Below are 25353 nucleotides of genomic sequence, written 5' to 3' on the forward strand. Positions count from 1 at the left end.
GTTTGTAGTACTAAGGTACAATCAGTACAGAGACTGCTACTCTCTTTTTGCGAATTGATGAATGTCGAATTAGCATGGTGCAGTTTAGCAAATATTTTCACGGGTTTCTGGTAGAGATGCATGAAAACAATTCCATGCTGTTCTTGTGTACCTTCTTCAGTTTCAGAAGTAGGAAGAGAATCGGAATCATCAGCGGATGCACCGATCTACATCGCGCCGCCACTGCCCTACCGGCTGCTCTTTTACCCGGCATCTCTCCGACGTCCTCCTCGACGTCTCTATCCCATGTGCTCCCATGCCTGACCATGTACTAACGGGGGGTTTGGGGCACTGCCCTACCGGCTGCTCTTTTACCCGGCGTCTCTCCGACGTCCTCCTCGACGTCTCTATCCCTGCGGATGTGCTCCCACGCCTGAGCATGTACTAACGGGGGGTTTGGGGATAGCCTACCTGAAGAATTGCGAGACACCCGACGGGGTAGGGGAGGATAAAATGAACCAGCTAGCAGCCGCTTTGCCCCGGCGGCGAAAGGGTGAACAGTGTGAGGTCTCAGGCGTTGGGAGAAGGTGGCGAGAGGTCAGGCGGCGCTGTAATAGGGGCCCAAAATGGGGTGTCGCGTCGGTCAACAAACAAGACCGGGCGTAGAGATGAACTTGATGGGGCAGACGGAAAAACGGTGGCACGGGTGCGTTATATGTGATTTTGTGGAAAGGTAAATCGGTCCCAAAAAATATAATTTTGCAGAAATGAAATGAAGCAACATATTAGTAATGATCTTAATTTCTGAATTGGAACATAATTGCCATATGTATTATTTTAGAATTTGCACTGACCATTTCATAATGTAACAACTAATGGTATGAGTTATTGTACTAAATTGCTTGAAGAAATCTCGGAAAACATTTTGCAGCAATACATGCCCATGTACGAATCTGGACCCTGATGCATGAAGAGAGAGAGAGATGGCTCCAAGAAAAAAAATCAGTAGCGATATCAAATTCCCCAGATCTGCCAAAGAATTACTAATTCCACTACTGATTCGTTAATTCAACGCCTGCAGAGGCTCGCGGCCAGAGGATGGCAGCCTCAAGAGCTACGCCTCTAGGAGAAGGCGACCCAGCTAGCGCCATCCTGAGCTGCTCCTCGACAAGCCGCGGAGGAGATCGTGCTGTGGCAGGAGGTGAGCATCAACGACCCGGCCAGCTATAATGATGAGCTTGAGATCCTCGAGCGAGAGATGGGCTGGAGGAGGTAGGCATGACGGCCATGTGCGTCCTCTTCACTGCGAAAGAGATTGGAGCAGGCGGACGAAAGAACCGTAGCAGGCGCGTCAGGGGAAACAGGCAGCGGCCGCACGCGATGTAGAGCAGCGGATGCGGCGGCCGCGCATCACGATGGGGAAAACAGGTCGGGCTCGGAGCGAGGGGCGGACGCGGTCTCCTCGCTCCCTCGCGGAGCTTGGGCACGGAGGATAGGCTCGGGGGTTCAGCAGAGAAAAGAAAAAGAACTAAACGAAACGGTTTTGTGGCATTCTGTGTACTATGCGATTTTGTGGGAGGGCAAAACGGTCCTAAAATTTGTTGGATGAAAATTTTGGCAGAAACCTTAACTCCTTTATTATTAGGTATAGATTTGCAATTTAAAATTTGTTCCAATTTAAAATTTGTTCAAATCTAAAAAAAAAAACTGTTCAGATCTGAAACCGCGGTCATGGGCCGGGCCCAATAACGACCGGGGGTGTGCGGTTCGTCGCTTCCCACCGAGCAGGTCGGTGTAAAGCACCCCCCGCAGCAGTTGCGGGAGCCCCTATACAACGCTTTAAGCGATGACTGTGCTCACGCCGGCTTAAAGAATCACGTCTCCTGACTTAAGATGGGCTCGGCCCATGGCACGTCCACATACCCAAGTTATTGTCACAACCTCTGTTACGCACTCTTTCACGCACGTAAAGTATCTCGTTTTTTTCTTCTTTCCTTCAGATTTTACAAATGTTGAAATTTAAAAATTATTCAAATTCGAAAAACTTCAATATGAAACATGTTGGAACTTGAAAAATATCCTGATAAAAATTGTTCAAATCAAGAATTATCGAATTCAAAAATTGGCAAATTCGAAAAATGTTTAATGTAGAATTGTTCAAATTCGAAAAAGTTCAAATCTGAAATTGTTCAAACCTAAAAATTGTTCAAACATAAAATTTGTTCAGATTAAAAAATGTTCATATTTAAAAATGTTCAAATTTGAAAACAGTTCAGATCTGAACTAGTATAGACTTGAAAAAAGTTCAAAAATCAAAGAAGTTGAAAATTTTAAAAGTTTTAAAAACTGACCGTCAAAACCAGAAACCAAAGGGGTAAAACCAGCAAAACCTAAAAAAATCCGAAAAAGGGTAGAACGAATAGAAGTTACGGAACTCTCTGTCGCTAGGTACGCAAGGGAACCGTTCCTAGGCCAGGCCCGTAGGCGAGGGGTATACGGCGAGCCAGATCCCTCCCGCAATGAGCGGAGAATAGGGATCGGCGGTAGTTCCGGTGTGCTGCACACCCGACAGTGCCCTGCCACGATAAGTTGGGCCGCGGCCCAACGAAACAAGTTGCCTTTTTTTCGTTTTTGTTTTTCTGTTTCTTTTTTTGCTTCTCAAAATTTGATTATTTTCAAAACAAATGAACATTTTTCACAATGTGAATTTTTTTAAAAGTTTGTACAATTTTAAAAATATGAAGATTTCTAATTTTGAAATTTTTTCAAATTTGAACATTTTTAGTTTGAGCATTTTTTAAATTGGAACATTTTCAAAGTTGACCTTTTTTTTAAATGTGCACATTTTTAGAATCTAAATATTTTTTGAGATTGAATAGTTTTTTGAAAAATTAAACAATTTTCCAATATGAGCAATTTTCGAATAGAGACAATTTTTAAATTTGAATATTTTCAAATTTAACCAATTTTAAATTAAATATTTCTAAAATGGGCTAGCCCATACCCGACCAGGGGCCGGTGGGGGGGGGGGTGCCTGGTAGGCACGGACATGATCGGTGTATAGAAAATCCGGACAAGGCGCGTGATGTATATTTTTTCCTTGCTTGATTGGCCAAAATCCTGTCATCGCTAGAAGCCAGCGTCTACCTTTTCCGCAGCCCTGACGGACCGCGCGCGACACCTGCAAAGTCTCCAAGGAAGCGGGGTGGTAGTACGGACCAGGCAGGCACTAGTTATGCTCACGACCGAAGCAAACCAACAGATTCAACGCACTAGGTAACAAACGGGTCGAGACAAGGGCGCGCGGCGTTTTGATCCGAGGAATGTCGAGCAGGCGAGATGCCGATCGAGTTGCTGATTCGCTAGCAACTAGAAGCAGTCGCATTCATGGCTTGCCTCTATCTAGCTATATAAAGACCCAGCAAGGGTGCCAAATGGTCATCGATCCCACTCCAAACCTCTTCCTCCATACACCGTCCTCAACATCGATCGGTTTCCTAGCTAGACCACTGCGCGAGATGTTTCCCACCGTGGCGTCCTCGCTCCAAACCTTCGCGGCGATGTCCGGCCGTCGAGCCAGCGGTCAGAACGACAGGGGCAAGCGGGCGGCGGCGCAGCCTCTAGCGTCTCCGGGACCGGTCGTAGCCCCGGTCGTCAGTGCCCCGCCACGTCCTGGACTCCAACGCGATGCCAACCAGCTCGTGGCTTGGAAGAGCGTCCAGCACGAGAGGTGGGAGGGGGCACTGCAAGTGGAGGGAAAGCTTCCGCTCTGGCTGGTGGGTGATCCTATTCACTACACTATGTCTTGTAATTACATGCACATGTCTTTCTTTCCGCCCTTTGTTTTCTGTCGTCCCGCTTCCTCGAGGGTTATTATTTCTTGATGAGCTGACGTGCTAACCGCAATCAAATTCACTAATAACTCACTATTGCGGAGGATCTAACCACATTATTGTTTCCTCGAACGCAACTAGCTACTTCCATCAAGCTGTGGCCCGGAACAAATAAGCATCTTTTTCTGGGATATAACAAGTACGAATATATTGACATACTCCAAAGCTCTTTAACGAGCAAAATTAATTTTTATTACTCTCTCTTTTATTCTTTCGGAAACTGCTTCTTACTCGGTGCTAACAACAGTGTAATTCAGACGCTGAGATTGATGCAGGGAGGAAGAGATGAGAAAATCATCATATAATGACAAACGCTTCAAGCACATCTATAGTTTATTTGCCCGGAACCAAGGCAAATATAGTGCCTCGTATTGTTAACTAAGATAATCCAGAAAAACCTCACCAGACACGAAGACTCTTGATACGTACAAGAGCGTAAAAGAAAGGCAAAACGGCAAACAACGAAGCCAAGCACTAGGCGTCGATCCTACGGAGGATCCCGTGCTCGGATCCACCGCCTGCACAGCCGTTCGATTGTGGCGTGCGTGCCATTTTGATCAAACTAGCGCGGTGGACCTCGCAAATGCGAGGGCAACATCATTAGTTGGTGGCTTATTAGCTATTACTATGGTGTATATTCCTAAATCAATGTTGCACACATTTAGGGAAAATATCAATATCTACAATGTAAAATCTAGAATAGTAGAATCGTGTTAAACAATATTTTCATGTAATATATTATATGCCTTTCGTATTACGATTGTTTATTCTTTTTTCTATGTTTTTGGTAAAATTTTATAAAGTTGGACTTAAGCAAAATCTAAAACACAAAGTAAATAAAAACGAAGAAAGTAATGAAAAACTATGGACGTAATTAATAATCTATCATTAATTTAGGAACTAATTTTAAATCAAGCTATCACAATAATTCAGACGATGGAAACATTTACTTTTTGGGACCTTAGTATTCCCTCCGTCCCGCAAAAATTGTCTTGGATTTTTGAAAATTTGGCCGTATTTAGTCACCATATGATATTTTTAGAGAAAAGTCACCATATGATATGTAGATACACCCAAATTTAAATAAAATTAAGACAAATTTCATAGGACAGAGGTAGTATAACTTTCCATTTTATTGGAGGCCCTTGTTTTGACATTCATTTTAATTATTTTACATGTGGTATAAGCATTTAATAAATTAATTAAATAATACTATTTAGAAAAAATAAAAACATAAGGCTTAGTTTGGCAACAAAGTATTTTCAAAACTGAAGTATTACAAAACCATACTATTTCATGCATCCCCTGGCAACAGTTTAGTTTCCCAAAAGAGGTCTAGAGTTGTTTTTTCAATACTTCAAAAATAGCACGTTTTGAGGCCCAATGTGAAGTATTAATAATGCAGTTTTTAGTCACAACCAAACTCATCAAAGTATTTGAAAATAAGGTATTTTGAGAAACTCTAGTATTTGAAACTAGGTACGGTACGGTCAAGCTGAAGATGTAAGCTGCCACGTCCTAATATGACGCACGCACATACGTATTGAGTTATTTTAAAATGTTCTTTCAGCACAACGACCCCCTTAGCCCAAGGGACCGTACTTGACGCAGACCCTTTCTATACTATATACGGCATAAAACACATAATCATCTTATGTAAAAAAAAAGTGAATTAGCCCCTCAAAAAAGAAGTGAATCAGTTAGTTTAAACCACTCCACCTCCATGTGGCCATCAACATGACGGGTGAAGTTAATTCCTTGGCCAGCAAGGAGGGTGCTCCTGGCCAAGACGCAGATGAACTCTCGGTCAACGAGGTGGAGAGGGACGGCGATGGTAGTCCCTGGCCGAAGACTGAAGAGGCCGAGAGGACCGGAAATAGCAAATCACCTCGTACATTGAGGAGCTCGTGTAGGTTAGACGAGTCAGACAACGAGAGTCCGGTAACGCTGTGATGAGGTTGATCAGCGATAGCTACAGTTAGATGGCAGAAGATGGGCAGTTCGATCAAGCTTAGACGACCGAGAATATGATTTCTAGAAGAGGTTATTTGTTAAATATAATTCCTTTAACTTTAGATGTTGATTTGTACAACCTAACTAGATTCTAAGAACAGGGAAATCAAATTTCATGAGATTTTTTATACGTCTAACTAACACAAATATGTCGAAATAGCGGTCGTATTTCCAAATTTGGAGAATTGTCTGAACATCATCGTTCTCCACCCCTTCTAGTTTACTGATTATTCACTAGACAAATACAAACAACATGCTTTAGTTTTTTCACCAAAAAGATAGTACCCCCTCCGATCTATATAAATGTCGTAGTTTAGTTCGATTAGCTTTTTTACTGGATGAAAAAAAAAACAGGATCAGCGTAGTTTCTTGGGCACATCATGGTCCTCCAGAGCGCTGGCATAAGCCACCTGCCCCATTCAGCCGCCACCCACTGTCTCCATTGTCTCCTGCTACCCCGCAGTCTCCTCCACCGAGTCCACCTAGAGGTGGCAAGCCACTCTTCTCCGCCGAGTGGACCTCCACCTCCCGCCGGTCAACGCACCTAAATTCACCAACGCCAACGTATTCTATCATTTCTATGTACACAGTGTGGCCGCCTACTGCGCAACCCCGCTCCTCAAAGACCACGACGTAGTGACACCCTCGTCCATGATATCTCCCCTAGCATCCATAGCCATCTCCATGGCCAGCCCTGACCGGGAACAGCTCAACGCAGACCTCTCAGCAATCTCCTCGGCGACGGCTTCCTCTAGCTCGACCAAGATCTTTGTACTCGGCTTTATGGTTTAGGGTTAGGGTTAGAAAATTTTCCAAAAACCAGCACAATCGCATATTCAGAAGCGGGCAAATTAGTGTTGGAGCCAAACCAGCTGAGCAGGAGGGCCCCAAAATCCTTCTGGCCCATCTGGAATCCCATCGATGCTGGGTACGGAGATGGAAAAAATTCTAAAACCCCGCACATTCGCATACTCTGAAAGCGGGAAAATTAGTGTTGGAGGCAAAGCAGTTGAGCAGGAGGGAGCTGAAAATCCTTCTGGCCCATCTGGAATCCCATCTATGCCATGTACAGAGATGGAAAATTTTCCAAAATGCCGCACATTCACATAGACAGAAGCGGGCATAGTAGTGTTGGAGGCAAAGCAGTTGAGCAGGAGGCGGCGCTGCACCAAAAGGCGGAGCACGACATAAGGGGCTCACAGAGCAGAAGCCATGGGGTGGCGGGACTAAGCGGTTGTGTGCATGCGGGAGTGCAGAGGAATGTGCATTCCATGAGTCCGGTGGAGAAGATCGTTGAGAGGAGAAGTTAAGGACAACACCGAGGAGCGGGACATATAGATGTGAGGTCCCAGCGGCGCGAGAACGCAGGCCAGTCATGGCGCTAACGACAAGTTATAGGAGGACATCACGTCGGCTTGCAGCAACACCGTCAAGCACCAGCAACAGAAATGTCGTGCCCTGGCAGCACCTCGGGTCAATGCCGACAACAACGCCGTTGTGTCTGGGACTGAGTTCTCAGCCATGGTAGTCATGCCTCATACCAGTGGCTCAGTCCGCGTAGCTAGCGCTGGGTTCCCCTCTAAAGCATCGTCATTACCATCACCGACAAGCGCATTGGAGGAATGTCGAGAGGCGTGATAACGGAGGCAGCACGTACGTTGGTGGGCGGCGCCTATAGCAATGTACATATATAGTTGGTTATGAAACTGCATATTTATTGTTCGAGAGGTGCGAGAAGCTCGGAGGAAACTAGTAATACTTGTTCGGTTTTGATAATTCTTAGTAAACTAAGATTTACCTTAGAGCTCAGTAGAATCTGCAGCCGTTGAATCACTCCAAGATTCGTGCGGTCGTCTTCTACCTTGCACACACCGAGCAGGAGGAGGGAGGTGGCGAGGGAACGTCCGTCGAGCCAGAGCCAGTGACGACGCGGCTGGCTGCAGCGGAAACGGCGATGCGGAGGATTGATCTTAGGGTTTGGGGTGCGGGTGCAGGGTGCCAGCGCCGTAGAAGAAGGGGGAGGGGGCTTAGAGTGATGGCCATGCCAGTGGTGGACCGGCGGAGAAGGAGCTTTCATGGTGCGGGGTGGCGTGGTGGGAGGCGTCGCGGCAGCACGACGGACACACGGGGCAGGCACGGACACACGGGGCAGGCCGGCGGTTCGGCCGACGGTGGAGGCGGGGGCACACCGGCGCCGGAGAAGAAGGAGACGTCTACCGAGCTCTAACCTAATACTGAGTCCTAGGACTAGTTCTAGAATTGCAGTTTGGCTAGCCTCTGGTCTAGATGCTTAGCTGGAACTTTCAAAAACGTCTTGTAAGTCCTGAAGTTTTGAGTAATACAAGTCATTGGCAAAAATAGAGAGACCCATACTTGTTTGGTTATGGTTATAATACTATTTATTGATTTATATTTGGCGAGTCGTGGCTAACCCTAAATTAATTTGAGGATCCTTTGTTATTAGAGCCACAATTGTACTAAGGCAAGTTAATTTGTGGTTGCAGGATGGCACATACCTGCGTAACGGTCCGGGCCTATGGGATGTCGGGGAGTACGGTTTCCGGCACCTGTTCGATGGCTACGCAACGCTGGTGCGCGTCTCGTTCCATGAAGGCCACGCCGTGGGCGCGCACCGACAGGTGGAGTCTGAAGCCTACAAGGCGGCGAGCGAGCACGGCAAGGTGTGCTACCGCGAGTTCTCGGAGGTGCCTAAGGTGGACAGCTTCGCGTCCTTCGTCGGGCAGGTCGCGACGCTCTTCTCGGGCTCCTCCCTCACCGACAACGCCAACACGGGCGTCGTGAGGCTCGGCGACGGCCGCGTGCTGTGCCTGACGGAGACGGTGAAGGGCTCCATCGTCGTCGACCCCGACACGCTGGACACGGTGGGCAAGTTCGAGTACGAGGACAAGCTGGGTGGGCTGATCCACTCGGCGCACCCCATCGTGACGGACACCGAGTTCTGGACGCTGATCCCGGACCTGATCCGGCCAGGCTACGTGGTGGCGAGAATGGACGCCGGGAGCAACGAGAGGAAGTTTGTGGGCAGGGTGGACTGCCGCGGCGGGCCGGCGCCCGGGTGGGTGCACTCCTTCCCCGTCACCGACAACTACGTGGTCGTGCCGGAGATGCCGCTGCGGTACTGCGCCGAGAACCTCCTCCGCGCCGAGCCCACGCCGCTGTACAAGTTCAAGTGGCACCCAAAGTCCGGGAGCTACATGCACGTCATGTGCAAGGCCAGCGGCAACATCGTAAGTTTCTTGTTTTGTATTCCTTCTTTTGTATTACCTCCGTTCTACGTAAAATACGTTCAAGTGGTTTATATTTTAGAACGGAGGTAGTAAGTTATCAAGCGATAGCTCTTGTCTAGAATTGGAGTTGCGTCACTTAACTTATAGTGGAGCTAGGTAGCACCATGCATTAGTCCGCACACATTGGATGGATGGAGACCCTGATTTATTTTCTTGCGTTCCAAGGTGGCGAGCGTGGAGGTGCCGTCGTTCATCACCTTCCACTTCATCAACGCGTACGAGGAGAAAGACGAGGAGGGGCGGGTGACGGCGATCATCGCCGACTGCTGCGAGCACAACTCCAACACCTCAATCCTGGATGACCTTCGGCTCAACAATCTCCGTGCCTTCTCCGGCGAGGACGTCCTCACCGACGCGAGGTATAGATGCACTACGACTATACATACGTTGTAGCAATATAACAGCACGGCCCGTCGGAGTCGGACTTACAAGTAATACTGTACATTCATGCGTGCAGGGTTGGCAGGTTCAGGATACCGCTGGACGGCAGCCCTACGGGGGAGCTGGAGGCGGCGCTGGACCCGGAGGAGCATGGCCGTGGGATGGACATGTGCAGCATCAACCCTGACCGCCGCGGTAAGGAGTACCGCTACGCCTACGCATGCGGCGCGCATCGGCCGTGCAACTTCCCCAATACGCTTACGAAGCTCGACCTTGTGGAGAAGACGGCTAAGAACTGGTACGAGGAGGGCGCCGTGCCCTCAGAGCCCTACTTCGTGGCGCGCCCCGGCGCCGTCGAGGAAGACGACGGTCAGTTCCCTTTAATTTGTTTCTTATCAACCACGGCGCTCCTCGCTAGCTATTATCATTTTGTTGGGATCGTAGTATCTGACTTAGATTGCGGATGGGTGATGCAGGCGTGGCGATATCGATGGTGAGCGCCAAGGACGGGTCGGGCTACGCGCTGGTGCTGGACGCCAAGACGTTCCAGGAGGTCGCACGGGCCAAGTTCCCCTACGGGCTGCCCTACGGCTTGCACTGCTGCTGGGTGCCCAGGGGCAAAGTGACATAATCAATCGGGAATCACGGGCTTGCATATATATGCTTCTTGCGTAGTCGGCACTCGCATACGTGGATGTTTGTGTAGTTTCCTAGTAGTATGTTTCTGTAAAAAAACAAAAAATGGGAAGAAAATGGTAGACATGTACCGATCTATAGACAGATGTGAGATGTCGTCGTATACGTGGAAGTGGAAATGGGTTTTGCTTTGGTGTCCCCCCCTTAATGTAGTTATCCGGCAGTTCTCATATATATAGTGTTGTTCTGTGTTTCTATGTGCTTCCAAAATAACAAGATTTTTTGTTTGTGTATGTATTTTCTTAAGGACTGGACTTATAAGTTAACATGTCATGGAGACAGTCTTCTATATCTCCCTGTCCTGGCATTATTTACTAGTGGGATAATTACTCAAAATATCACTTTGGCCGGGATCTAAGCTCACCTGCATCAACTCCGATATAGTGGTATCCCCCTTCCATGTATGAGAACTGGGAGATTGGGAGGAACCAAGTGTAGTTTATTCACGAACGATTTAGGTATTAATACTTCCTTTTATATAATTCTTCTTTGTTTTTTGGTATCTTTTTATATTAATATATACTCCTTATCGAAAAAGGTATTAATACTTGGTTGATGAGTAGCTTGTAGAGGTGGTTTACAATGATTGCGCCCGTTGACATCATGACATTGTTTTGATGTACACAACGTTTGGACAACACAAACTCCAACAGCTAATCCCAACTGCTACTCATATTTAGCATACCATTCAGGGTTTAGGTTCAGGAGTAATAATAAAGCTACCCATTTACTGTATGCAAATTCATAGCATTCCCTCATAGATAATGCTATCTTTTCTAGAATTCATAATCTTGAAATTCTTCGTATAATCTTAACAAATGGAAAAGCCTTTATATGGTCTCCATAGTCTTGGTTGTTTCTTCATAACAAAAGCTGTGTGAAATATGAGGGATATATAACAATTTTATATAATGTTGGTAATATTGAAATTGTCTCATTAACCTATATGAGAAATCACTTGGAAGCTCTTAAGAAAATACAACATTTTATTATCAGATGATAATTAATTATTCATAGTTCTAGGAATTGTATCCCCTCAACTTTACAAATTTAGTAGTTACCTCCAAAGAATTCCATGAATGCATTTTTTGAATGCATCTGTTGGTACAAACTTTGTGAACGGATCTGCAAGATTGTCACATTATTTTATTTGTAAAATATCAATTTCTCCATTCCCTTTTGTAATTCATGAGGAAATAACAATTTTCGGGCTGTTTCATGATATTACTCCCCTCGAGCTACACAAGCATCATCATCTTCATTGATAGTAGTTTGTGATGTTAATGTATTACTAATACCACAAGATGTTTGAATATGATTAATCATGTTTCAAATCCATACATAAACTTGTGAAGCTTTGTATACTGCAATCATTTCGTAGTGGTTAGAAGAAGTTGCTACGATAATCACTTGTGTATACTTCCATGAAATAAAAGTTCCACCATATGAAATATTAAAACTTGTTTTTGACACCACGTAGGATTGCGGCGCCTATGGCAAAGCTGTCGGCCTAGTCTTCTACTATCTGTTTTTAATATTTTATGCCGTTTGCACTGTTCTTAAACGGCTGTATGCATCTTAGCTATGCAGAGGCCGAATGTATTGTTTAAACACTTGAATTAAGAAAGATCCATTTATCAAAAAAATAACATCGACGCAGACACTAGAGAGGGTAGGGGCACATCGGGAGCGTAAGCTTTCCCTGAAGATCATGACCTACAGACGTCGTCATGGAGGTGGATCTTAGGAGACCGGGATGGCAGCAAGAGGCACGCAGGAGACCGGCCCGACAGAAGGTGTGTGGGATCTGTCGGGGAGGAGTGCGGATGTTAGGGAAGCATTGATCGATATATTTTTGGGCTGAGATGTGTTCTTCGAGCAGCATCTCTCCTCTTAGAGCCCGAAGTTGTAGATTAAGCAATCTACAACCAATCATACAATAGTTCCACATAATTTTTTTTGATAAAAGACGCTTTATTACTCAAAGTTTTAAGCATTACACCCAGCCTCTGCATAGCTAAGATGCACACAGTCATTTAAGAATCCAGTATTCAACCAAAAGGAGTACACAAAGAAACAAAAAGAAAAAAAAAGCCAACTAGTCCACAACTACATTGGCTTCTATCCTACGGCTATGCAGCCACCTATGTTAGGAAATAAACTCATTGATCGTATTCTCCAACCGTGTAGACACCTCCATAAATAGATCTCGGTCCTCGAAGCGTTGAAACGGCGACCATGAACGGAGCATAGCTGTACACCGGTAAATAACCTGCATAATAGAAGAATTTTTGTCATTAAAAACCTTGACATTTTTACACAGCCACATCGACCATACAACTGCAATTGCTCCCACTCGGATAATCATTTTACCTAGAATCCACCCCATTTAGCGAATTGCCGAAAACATTAGCAATACTACGGGGTGGGTATAGGGTAGAACCTATTTGAATGATTAACGATATAGACTGGCAATTGAATAAAAGGTGTTATATTGTCTCTTCTTTGTGACAGAACACATATTTCTTACAATCCTGCCAGTTACGTTTTGCAAGGTTATCTTTAGTAAAAATCACACCTCGATGAAGATACCATGCAAAGACCTTTGTTTTCATAGGTATCTTCATCTTCCAGATGGATTTATTATTTACGACCGGTTGAGTAGGAATGCAAAGAGCTTTGTACATGGATCCTACTGAGAATACACCATTCTTGGTAAGACTCCACCGAAATTCATCGGTCCACGGAGCCACTGTATTGAATCTAACCGCTGAAGCAGTTCGTTCCAAGTGTCAAGTCTCGGGCCAATAAGGTCACGTCTGAACGTTACCGAGGGGGGAGAAGATCCCATCACCTTATGTCGGTTGTTCCCCTTGTAACGAACAATATTCTACAAGGTTGGATACTGTTCATGAAGAGTGGCTGTTTCCAATGGAGAAGGAACCACATGGGAAAAAATGCTTTTTTGTTTCCATAATGCCAGCCCAGAAATGCGAGTCACCTGGTTTCCAAATAACCTAGGAGATCGCTTTTGAGCCTACATACTTTTTCCCCAGTAGTTATTGCCATACACCATCCTCCGTTAATAACCTAGTCAGCTATTTTCCTAGCAAGGCCCTGTTTTAACTTCAAGATCATGAGCACCAAGTGCACCTTGATCTTTTGGACGGCTTACAACACTCCATTTTGTCAACCGGTATTTCTTTTTTTCAGTATCCCCTTGCCAAAAGAATCTTGATCGAAAGTAATCCAATCGATGCAAGACTCCTTTGGGTAACTGAAAGAAATAAATCATATACAATACCATATTTGTGAATATTTGTGAGTACTGAATTTATGAGAACGAATCTTCCCCCAAGGGATAGTAGCTTTCATTTCCAACTACTAAGACGTTTTTGAAGTCGTTCTTCGACTATTTTCCATTCAGCTAGTGTTAGTCTCTGATGATGAATCGGAATATCAAGATAGCTAATTGGAAAAGAACCAAGCCCACATCCGAATAACTCGGCATAAAGGTTGGCGTTATCCACGGCATCGCTAAAACAAAACAATTCACATTTATGGAAGTTAATCTTAAGACCTGACAACTGCTCGAATGATGAAAGAATTATACTTTAGATTCTATGCCTTTGCCGAATCATGATCCATAAATAGAATTGTATCATTGGCATATTGAAGGATAGACAAGCCCCCATCAACTAAGTGGGGTACCACACCTTCAATTTGGCAATCGATCTTGGCGCACTCGATTATAATTGCAAGCATATCCGCCAAAATGTTAAAGCATTGGGGAGAGGGGATCACCTTGCCTCAACCCTTTTTTCGTCTAGAAGTATTTACCAACGTCGAAAATAGTGGTCGTGCGCCGCCTTGTTGTTGTTGCCGCGCCGGTGTAGTAGGAGGAGTAGGAGGAGGAGGAGGAGGAGGCCGGAGGTGGTGGTTTAGGAGGAGGATGAGGATGAGGAGGAGGCCGGAGGTGGTGGTTTAGGATGAGGAAGGGGAGGAGAAGGGCGGAGGTGGAGGAGGAGGAGAACGAGAAGACCGGAGGTGGAGGTGGAGGTGGAGGAGGAGGTCACCGGAGTAGGAGGAGGCCATCGGTGAGAATTACAAGGAAAAGAGGAGGAGTGAAAGAGGAGAAGGGGGAAAAGTGAGTAAGGAGAAGAGGCAGGAGAGCCGGCTTTGCATCTAGGTTACCGCTGGCGCACCTAATACAGCGGTGCGCCGAGGGTATTTTTTTTAATCAAAATCTAAAAGCTCAAAAAATTCTTGTTTCTGTTTAGAATTTGACGAATCCATTTTTTGTCCAATCGACCTTAGGTCGTTGAATCCGGATAGGAAATTTCGCGTAGATACTTTTTGATATAGTGTTTTTTTCATGAGGTCGTATGCAACCAGAAATCCCATTTTACCGAAAAAAGACGCTATTTTGCATAATATATCGAAATTCATGTTTTTCAATTTTCACTAAAACTATATGACATAATACATGGCCATTTAAAAGGATTTAATTTTCTGAATTTCCTTTTATTTTTTCCAAAACTGAAAAGGCGGTCCACGGGGCTGGGGGGGGGGTGGGAAGGGAAAAACCCACCGGCGCACAAACATGGTGGTGTGCTGGCGGTAAGGGGGGCTTCGATTTTCAGTTTGGCCCTTACCTGGTTCACCCTTATCCCCGACGCACTAAAACATTTCAGCGCTGATGGTATTGGGTCATCACCGGCGCGGTCGAAACATGGTGCGCCGGTAATATTTAGCACCAATGGGCACCGTTTTTGGTTCGCCGGCAATATTGTTTGCGGCTACATGCCTTTTCCTAGTAGTGGTGGGCGTCTCCGAATGAATATTGTTTGGATTATGGCGGGACCGCTAGAATTTGCATAGTATCAGTTTTGGGGCATCACAAACGGCAGTAAGCTACATTTGGAGAAAAAGAGAGGTGGCCAAGATCATCAACCGATGTTCTTAGTCAGCGGTGACCTCAACCTCCTCTTTCATTAACAACTCCATCATCATCTCGACATTTCTTTCTATTGGGGCAAAATGCCGAACACCTTGTCGGTGAGGCGAGCAAACATCAATGGTGATTTGATGTTGAAGAGGACATGTAACATCACACAAGAGGAGCCGATGGCGTGTGGTGGCACCTGGAGAAGGTGGGGGGGGGGGGCACGGCGGCACTAACGGATTGCTCTGGAGCATGGCGGAAATAGTGGTTGTTCCGGCTAAACCAGGGTGATCGTTGGTTGGAGATGGTGGTGGTGATTTAGGGGTTAGGTGGTTGGGAGGCAAGTACTGGTAGGCGGTTGTATCGGTGACGATGGAGATTCTACGGGCGGAGACGAGATCGGAAAAGTAAGAGGTGTGGGTAATGGTTCCCAAGCGGGTCCTGTGGGCGAAATCTAACATGGCTTGCAGTGCCGATGCTCCCAACCAGGTCCTTGAGGTAGGGGTCGGTATGGGCACGTCGAATATTATATTGGGCTACTAAAAGTGCAGACACGGTTTAGGGGTTACGGGTGGGAGCCTATCATGTAGCCGGCCCCCAAATAAAGTAATTGGGCTTGCCGGTGAAGATGCTCTAATTAGTTAACAGTAAGATGAAACTACCTAGGAGCCACCACAGCGTTTTAACGTCCTGGACCGTCAGATCTACCCATGGAGCGCTCCAGATCTTCTCGCTGCTCCAATCTAGGCTGTTTCTTCAGTTTTACCGTGTTAGACTCCCGTCCTGGCCTGCCCAACATAAAAGGGCTGCTACTGCCAAGATTGATCTGGACGTCCAGTCGTTAACCGGGCCGGGAAACAGCTCAATTCACGTCCTGTGTGAGGCATGGACCTGTGCGCATCTGTTCCTATTTGTTGGGCTTCGTATGTTCATCACCAGCGTGAGAGGTTCCTGTAACTGGCGATTGATTGCCTGCCGGCAGCGTGGTGTTATTACTTCACTGGGGTTCACTGACATTCAATTGATTCGCCCCTTCTGCTCCTTCAATTCGCGGTATATAAACTTCTCCTGCGGGGAGTAGTAGGGTATGTCTCGTCACATGGACTGGCTTTCTTACATTTGCTAGACAAAATCGATTTCGATTGACATCACAAATTTCGTGTAGGAGTGATCATACTACACAAGGGATTTTAGGAAGTTTCCTGACCCGTGGATGCAGCTCCACCTCCATGACGCTGTTGCTATGGTGCTACTATGATATCTATACTGTTCTCCTGTTGTTCCCAAGTCACTCACCCTCGGGCCTCGGTGGGTCTCTTAAACTCCAATTTCCTCTCACACTTTGGCTCACCCTCTAACCAATTTCTCGTTTATTTGGTATAAACAAGTTGCAGTTGTTTGCATCTTCTGATTTATCGACATATGCTGCCAATTTCTGATTCTGAGGTGTTCCAAATTATCTCGTTTCATGGCACAAGTAGACAGGGTGCTGGAAAAATGAAATTACACTTTATTATGGAAGCGTGATGATTAACTCGTGAGAGGCTAATAGGCTATTGGGCTTTAGTTCCTAATCCTACCGCAAGACTTGGATGTATTTTACACATTGCAGAGTTGATGCTTGATGGCCAATTTAAGGAACAGAGGAAGTACGAGACGACATATTTAGGTCTGGCACAGTCTTCTGCTTACTTCTCCTTGAGTAGATACTGAGTAGTGGTTTTGATTATTATTTGTTAATTGTTAGCATACACTTATTAGGATGCTTCCAACCTTCTATAAGCATATGTGTGTCTTATAGCAATATAGTACTGAATTGAGTAATGACTTTTTTTTTGTGCTTCCTTATAACAGAGGCTATTCAGAGAAGGTTAAAAGTCTAATCATTATGAAATTGGTAAGTGTGTTAAGTACATAGGTGATTCCTGAGGTTTTGCTTCTATTACTGTTTCTTAATTAATTACGCAGGTTCAGGTTTTTTATAGCCGAGAATATTTTCTGGTCTCACTATGAAATCTATGACCAGGAGGCCTTTACCTCCACAGAGTTGCTGTCGCTCCAGCCGTCATGGTGACTGCCAATGGATGAACAATGGGTGATTCGTGGGGAAATAATGCACAAGTTTTAATGGCGAGGCCTCTGTACAGAACTAACCAGACATAGATCTCATCACATTCTTTCTCTTGCCGCTGCAATCAAAGATGGTATGCCGAGGTGAAGAAGCACGAGCAGGCGTTAGCACACACAGCGGCTCCAGAAGTTCCCTTGTCATTGTTTCCTTCAGAAAACGTGATTTTCTAAATGATGGAGACATGTAATATCGAGATGGGATTGTTTTTAGCTATTAATTGTGAATCAGCTTGTGGAAAAACATAAAGCTTGGAGCCTTACTGTTAATGTCATAGTACTATTTGAAACTCCTAACTTCGAAAGCACACTGAACATACAGATTTATTAGTAAAAAAATTTACTTTGCTAGACTCATAAATTATTTATATACTTAGTTCTCACTACAAGTGTGCTTATGTCGAGGTCATATACGCACATTATGTCAAGATAACCTTTCCATCAACCACAGTAACTGGGACATGCTACAACAAGTTAATTACGACATACATTTGAATTTCGTCAAGGAGTATGATTATGGGGTTTTAGTTTCAAGTATATTAAGAGATAATACCCACGCTTGGTTCGAATATCACCCAAAGGTTGCATCATATGTAATACGGATATGCAAGGGTGACACTAAGTTCGTCATTAAAATGTAAAAGTCAGCTTGATTGGATATCCAAAACACGATACCTGTAAACTATCTTTAACTTTATTTTTGTTCATGTTTATGCATTTGTGTGTAGCTGTAACATTAAGTGCGACTCTCAATTGTGAACCAATGTAGTCCATCTAGATTGAGGCATGTGTAATTCAAAATCGGGTATCTAAATTAGCCACATTTTCTAAATTACTTTATATTCATTAATATGGACGGGCGCTGCACCCCGCGCTATCATGTTCTAGTAGAAGTTGAAGCGGAGTTAGCATGCAATCATTTTGGTGTCAATATTTTTTTCTAGTCGTATTCACAAATAAAAGGAGTTTATGGATAACAGATGGCACCAATATATTTAGAAGAATGGTTCTACGGGAAATTATAGAATACACCGACCTAGCCTCGGACACATATAGAAAAGGACAAGATAACAAGAGCCTGGACAATTGTCGTCCTATCCTCCACCGACAATTGGCATCTTGCACAGCTGATTGATTATTTAAACACGTGATAACAGGACAAGAGCCGCGCAGCCAGTATCTCGGGTTGTCCTTACCATTGGCATCTTAGCTGGACTGAATATTTAATCTGCTCGCCCAGTTCAAACAACGAGAGGCGGCGGCAATATTGTCCAGATAGCTATAGGTTGGGAGGCAAGCCTGCAGGGTTCCGTCAGCAAACTAGAGAAGTTAGAATAAAGTAGTATGTCAGTATGTGTGTACTAAGTCCTAATCAAAATTCCACAAACCAATGATTTAGATGCTACTGCGAAGCATAAGGTGGACTGTAGCGGGCCGCCGGCTGAATCCCCAGCTACAAGTAGCAGCCTCCGACAATGGATGCATACGCCTCGATCTTAGAATAAAGCCACATCAGGTGTTAGCAAGTAGCATCCCGGACGAGCGCAGATCGAAGAGAGCGATGGAGATGGGAACGGTTGCGTGGACAATCCAGGAGTACGCCTTCACGTTGGTGGCCATGGCCGTGGGGTTCCTAGTGGTCGCGTACCTCTACGAGCCCTACTGGAAGGTGCGGCACGTCCCGGGGCCATTGATGCTACCGCTCATCGGCCACCTCCACCTTCTTGCAATGTACGGCCCAGATGTCTTCTCTGTGCTCGCGAGAAGGCACGGCCCGATCTTCAGGTCTGGATTTCAATACTACCTGATATAATGTTTATATATGTTGTCAGCTAGCTCCGGATATATTTTTTTTTCGATATGGTATGAAGTATAGAAATGGTTTTGGTACGATTTGCGTGTAGGTTTCACATGGGGAGGCAGCCGCTGATCATTGTCGCCGATGCTGAGCTATGCAAAGAAGTTGGCATCAAGAAGTTCAAGAGCATGCCTAACAGGAGCATGCCTTCGCCTATCACCAACTCCCCGATCCATCAGAAAGGCCTCTTCTTCACACGGTAGCTACCTCAGATCGTCGAATTTGAGATTGACCACCGTACCGGCCGGGTATCTTCGGATTAATTAGCAGTTGTTCTCTTTTATTAGTAGTCTATACTTTTTAAAGACTGATCGAACATGCGAATTATTCACCATTAATTAGAGGGATTCAGCTGTGTTGGAACTTGGAAACTGGGTAGTACGTATCTGAAAATTCTGTGTTAATTGGTCAGGGATTCGAGGTGGTCCGCGATGCGAAACATCATCATCTCCATCTACCAGCCATCCCACCTGGCCAGCCTCATCCCTACCATGGAGTCCTACATCGAACGCGCTGCCGGGAACCTGAGTGGTGGCGAGGAGGTTGTTTTCTCCAAGCTCGCCCTGAGCCTCTTCACCGACGTCATCGGACAGGCGGCGTTTGGAGCGGACTTTGCTCTGTCAGGAAAGCCGCTGTCGCCCGACGACAAGGGTGGCGTGGCGCCCAAAGTGTCGAAAGAGTTCGTCAACATGCACCTCCACGCGACCACATCGCTCAAGATGGACATGTCGGGGTCACTCTCCATTATCGTTGGCCAGCTGGTTCCGTTCCTGCATCAACCGTTCCAGCAAGTGCTCAAGAGGATACCTGGCGCGGCCGATCGGGAGATCCATCACGTGAACCAAGAGCTTAGTAGACAGATGGATGTCATCGTCCACGACTTGGTGGCGGCCAGGAAGCAAGATCCGGCATCGCAGCAGCACAAGGACTTCCTCTCCGTGGTGCTCGCGGCGAGGGAACGGGGCGGCGCGGCTGTAGAGGAGCTGCTAACGCCGGACTACATGAGCGCACTCACGTACGAGCACCTCCTTGCTGGGTCAGCGACGACATCCTTCACGCTGTCCTCGGTGGTCTACCTCGTCGCCAAGCACCCGGAGGTGGAGGAGAAGCTGCTGGCGGAGATAGACGCGTTCAGCCCAGGCGATGGCGTACCTACGGCAGACGATCTGACGACGAGGTTCCCTTACCTCGATCAGGCACGCGCGCTCTTCCTAATCCTACTGTACAGGAATTTGACCGACGTACTGCATTTAAATTTATATCTGTTACACCTACATGCAGGTGATCAAGGAATCAATGAGGTTCTACATGGTGTCGCCATTGGTGGCGAGAGAAGCCTCGGAGAGGGTGGAGATTGCTGGATATGTCCTTCCCAAGGTACGCTTCACGCCCTAGTACTCTTGTCTCCTTCCAAATGGACATCCTAGCTGCCCTGACTCCATCTGTTTGTGATTGCTTTGAGATTGATACTACATAAAAGAAATATTTGCATATAAAAGAAACCACGCATTAGTACTCTCTCTTATTTTATATTACATGGATTTATTTTCTAGTGTGGATTGAATTTAAGAAAAATATCATCAGGTTTCGCTGAGTTTTATTAAGTTTCAAAAGTCAATGTTCAGAAATTATCAAAATATATTAAATATTGGTCTTTTTGTAGCTCCTTTCATTGGGAACTTAAAATAATGAGATGGTTCGAAAATTTAAATTGTCGTTCTAAATTTACGAATATTTAAAATTTTAACTCTAGATCTAGTATTATATACGAGGATGAATCTAGTTGACACATGGTGCATAAAATATATGAGAGAGAGAGAACTGTTATGGACCACCACACTTTCTATTAAACAGTTTTCTCGCATATGCAGCCATGTATATCTGCCAAAGGTCCTACACATACATGCAAACAAGGAAACCAAGTAGTTGATCCTTTTATGAACCCATGATCTAATATATGATGAACCAAATCGTGGGCCTGTCTACTTCGATTTTGATGCACATAAGGAATGATCATCTGTCGTTTTGGTGGAAGCCGTTTTGGCAGATATGAAAAGAGTCGGTGAAGACAATATACACTACTACCTCCGGATGGAATTAATTGACGCACTAACCTGCCAATGACATGTATGTCCATGCCTCCCTCCGAGTCGATTAAATCCGACCGGAGGGAGTACTGCTTTTGCCCCACAAAAGATGTGCTAAGACATCTTCCATTGGACGGATGAGTACATAAAAATAAATGTAGCAACCAAGTATCTAATACCCGGCTACGGGTCCAACTTTCTTTTAAACAACTAGCAGTTTTCTCTCCTATGCAGTCATTCACCCTCGTATATCTGCTAAAGGCCCTACACACACTAGTGGAGACATGCCTTTTAGTCCCTGCCCGTGAGGGGCTTTAGTTTCGGTTGGCCAACCGGAACTTAACATGGTGACTAAAGGCCGAACCTTTAGTCCCGACCTGATTACCAGCCGGGATAAAAAGCCCTCCACGTGAGCGCCACGGAGAGCGCCGTGACGAAGGACCATTAGTCCTGGTTTGTAACACCAACCGGGAGTAAAAGCTATTTCATCAAAAAAATTATCCATTTCCGTTTCTAATTATTTTTCACTCCCTCTTTTTCTCTATATTTTTTTTAGAATTTCTATTATTTCAGTGATTTGACAAGTTTAGTCTCTAACTACACTTAATCTCTAGTCAAATTACTTACTTGTGATCAAAATTCCCGCTCGGTCACCCATCATCTCTCACTACTCCAAAGACTAGCACGCTTAACTTCCGAGTTTCTTCCCATGCCGCCTCCAAGTGGTTCGCGCGCATGTTATTGATACTAGTATCATATCAATCTCATTAACATGTTGGTCGATATTACATTTCTTTATTGTTTGAATCTAAATAATTATTTTAATAAATAAAAGTAATGATGTAATAATAATCTTGAATAAATAAATAAACATTACTGAATATGGAGCTAATAATGTTTTTAAAAAAACATTGATAATGTAATTAATAATTAATAATTTTTTTTCCAAACCTAACCTCTTTTATGATTAAGTAAAAGTAATCTTTATGCATGATTCAATTATTAATTTAAAATAAAAAATATAAATCTTGAATTTCTGGCAAAAACTAAAATCTTCCTCCTTTCATATTTCCCTTTGGAATTTTGAGGATCTAAAAATTGACTAACCGGGTAAACCCCGGTGAATTCGGATGTAACTTTTTCTCACGATCATATTGATATATTATACGTTTTTTTCGATGTCGTATGCAACCAGAAATCCCGTTTTACCTTTTTTTAAACCTTTTTTCATAAAAAGTTGAAATTCAAATTTGTTAATTTCCCTAATAGTAGGTTGCGTAACATATATGAATCTCAAAAGATTTTATTTTCTAAATTTTTTATCATTTTCTAACCTAAAAAAGGCGATCCACAGGAGGGGGGTGAAGGTGCATGGGGAGCCATAAAAACCTAAAAAGACTTTAGTCCCGGTTCGTATTACCAACCGGGACTAAAGGCGTTTTCCCGGAGGCAGCTTACCGCCACCTAAAGGTTCCTAACGAACCGGGACCAAGGGGTGTCGTACGCATGGGCAAATTCTGGGCGACATGATCAAGCTTTTAGTCCCGGTCTAGACTACGACCGGGACTAAAGGAGCATGACGAAAGGCCTGTTTTCTACTAGAGACATACATGCAAAGAAGCGAACCGAATAGTATGTACACTTTTTTTCTTAGACTTTATGAAATGATGCTCTACTATGTAATGAATAGACACCGTGGGCTTAGCCCAGTGGTTTGGATCGTAGTGGCGCACCCTAACGATCGGAGTTCGAATCCTGTCAGGTGCGAATTTCCAGAATTGGCACGCCAAGTCGTTTTACTATGTAATGAACCGCATCATATAGATGCCTCTTTGGTTCGTTTTTGATGTCGTAGTGTAGATGGTTAGGCATGTCGTTTTGTCAGGGACAGAGACAGGAGTTAGACGTCAGTCTTATGATCGAGCTAAACTAGCTAAAACACCATAGACAAGGGCAGCCATGGGTAATCTGCTTAAGATAATCATGGCCATAGAGAGGGCGTACATGCTCGCCCCCTTCTGTCCATCCCTTTGTTTGGTGGAACCAGTTTGGCAGATCTAAGGAGTGGCAACGACCGGAGTTCGAATCCTGTGAGGAGCGAATTTCGGAATTGTCACGCCAAATCCCGCTTCTACTATATCATTAGCATCTAGTTCCTCCTAGACACTGTTTCATCTGTTTCATCGTTTTACGTACTATGTAATGAACCACATCATATGGCTCTTTGGTTCGCTTTTGATGCCATAGTGTAGATGCATGTCGTTTTGTCAGGGACAGAGACATGAGTTAGACGAATCAGTCTTATGATCGAGCTAAACTAGCTAAAACACCATAGACAAGGGCAGCCATGGGTAACCTTCTTAAGATAATCATGACCATAGAGACGGTGTACCTGCTCGGCCCCCTTCTGTCCATCCCTTTGTTTGGTGGAACCAGTTTGGCAGATCTAAGGAGTGGCAACGACCGGAGTTCGAATCCTGTGAGGAGCGAATTTCGGAATTGTCACGCCAAATCCCGCTTCTACTATATCATTAGCATCTAGTTCCTCCTAGACACTGTTTCATCTGTTTCATCGTTTTACGTACTATGTAATGAACCACATCATATGGCTCTTTGGTTCGCTTTTGATGCCATAGTGTAGATGCATGTCGTTTTGTCAGGGACAGAGACATGATTTAGACGAATCAGTCTTATGATCGAGCTAAATTAGCTAAAACACCATAGACAAGGGCAGCCATGGGTAACCTGCTTAAGATAATCATGGCCATAGAGAGGGCGTACCTGCTCGGCCCCCTTCTGTCCATCCCTTTGTTTGGTGGAACCAGTTTGGCAGATCTAAGGAGTGGCAATGACCGGAATTTGAATCCTGTGAGGAGAGAATTTTCGGAATTGTCACGCCAAGTCCCACTTCTACTATATCATTAGCGTCTAGTTTCTCCTAGACATTGTTTCATCATTTTACTATGTAATGAACCGCATCATATGCCTCTTTGGTTCAATTTTGATGCATAGTGTAGATGGTTAGGCATGTCGATTTGTCCGTCAGGACAGAGACATAAGTTAGACAATCAGTCTTATGATCAAGCTAATCTAGCTAAAACACTATAGACAAGGACAGCCATGGGTAACCTGCTTAAGATAATCATGGCCATAGAGAGGGCGTACCTGCTCGTTCCCCTTCTGTCCATCCCTTTGTTTGGTCGAACCAGTTTGGCAGATCTGAGGAGTGGTGCCGACGATTACATATACTACTACCTTTGTCCCACGAAAAATATATTAGATTTGTGTAAATTTAAATTTATCTGAAGTTAGAGGGAGTACATAAAAACAAATGTAGCAACTAAATATCTACACCCTGCTCTTGTTTATTTTACAATGAACACGTAAACCTTGACATCGGTAGAAGTAATGTCTGGAACTGGTTGCTATATATGCAGGGCACGTGGGTGTGGCTAGCGTTAGGTGTTCTCGCCAAGGACCCCATCAACTTCCCGACGCCGGAGCAGTTCCGGCCAGAGCGATTCGATCCTGATGGCGACGAGGAGAAACGACGTCATCCGTACGCGTTCATCCCCTTCGGTATAGGACCCAGGGCCTGTATCGGTCAGAAGTTCTCCATCCAAGAAATCAAGCTCGCCATGATACATCTGTACCGTCACTACGTGTTTCGTCACTCTCCTGCAATGGAGTCACCTCTGGAGTTTCAGTATGGGATCGTGGTCAACTTCAAACATGGAGTCAGGCTGCAGGTCATCAAGAGGCAGAAGAACTAGATTGTAACACGGTTATGATTTATTTTCTTTTGTTTTATGGTTGTTTGTGCAATATATGGACTTTTCAAGAATATGTAGAGCTGGTTGACTTAAGATGCATTCTTACATGTGGATGTTTTTTTTTTTGCGGGTATTGCATTTGTAAGTCTTATGGAATGCGTATTGCTAATAACATGTGAGTTCCTAGGTTTACGGCTTTTGCTTCTGTGCCCCCCCCCCCCGGGACGGTCTCTCTGTGGGCTAACTTATTCAGGAACTAGTATTTTTAACTTTTCAGGAGTGACGTGACTCGA

General features: G+C 44.9%; 2 protein-coding genes across 2 annotated transcripts; both read left to right on the top strand.

Moving 5' to 3' along the window:
• The first annotated feature begins 3539 nt into the window (after positions 1-3539).
• On the top strand, positions 3540-10205 carry LOC124704073 (carotenoid cleavage dioxygenase 8 homolog B, chloroplastic-like). The gene is made up of 5 exons (XM_047236318.1): positions 3540-3755; positions 8390-9133; positions 9359-9552; positions 9651-9943; positions 10051-10205. Exons 1-5 carry the CDS (start codon positions 3540-3542, stop codon positions 10203-10205), a joined length of 1602 nt encoding a protein of 533 aa, XP_047092274.1.
• Positions 10206-18903: 8698 nt separating this feature from the next.
• On the top strand, positions 18904-25060 carry LOC124704082 (cytochrome P450 711A1-like). Its single transcript, XM_047236329.1, has 5 exons — positions 18904-19127; positions 19247-19399; positions 19613-20396; positions 20482-20577; positions 24725-25060. The coding sequence occupies exons 1-5, from the start codon at positions 18904-18906 to the stop codon at positions 25058-25060; spliced, it is 1593 nt and encodes a 530-aa protein (XP_047092285.1).
• The last annotated feature ends 293 nt before the right edge of the window (positions 25061-25353 follow it).

Source organism: Lolium rigidum, chromosome 1 (assembly GCF_022539505.1).
Source record: "Lolium rigidum isolate FL_2022 chromosome 1, APGP_CSIRO_Lrig_0.1, whole genome shotgun sequence".
Classification (NCBI taxonomy): Eukaryota; Viridiplantae; Streptophyta; class Magnoliopsida; order Poales; family Poaceae; genus Lolium; species Lolium rigidum.

Excerpts from the sequence above, each read along its gene's own strand:
- LOC124704073 (XM_047236318.1), top strand. The coding sequence starts at position 3,540 with ATGTCCGGCCGTCGAGCCAGCGGTCAGAACGACAGGGGCAAGCGGGCG. Across the intron at positions 3,756-8,389 it reads GAAAGCTTCCGCTCTGGCTG|GATGGCACATACCTGCGTAA; the intron begins GTGGGTGATCCT and ends TTGTGGTTGCAG. Across the intron at positions 9,134-9,358 it reads GCAAGGCCAGCGGCAACATC|GTGGCGAGCGTGGAGGTGCC; the intron begins GTAAGTTTCTTG and ends TTGCGTTCCAAG.
- LOC124704082 (XM_047236329.1), top strand. The coding sequence starts at position 18,904 with ATGGAGATGGGAACGGTTGCGTGGACAATCCAGGAGTACGCCTTCACG. Across the intron at positions 19,128-19,246 it reads AGGCACGGCCCGATCTTCAG|GTTTCACATGGGGAGGCAGC; the intron begins GTCTGGATTTCA and ends ATTTGCGTGTAG. Across the intron at positions 20,578-24,724 it reads CTGGATATGTCCTTCCCAAG|GGCACGTGGGTGTGGCTAGC; the intron begins GTACGCTTCACG and ends CTATATATGCAG.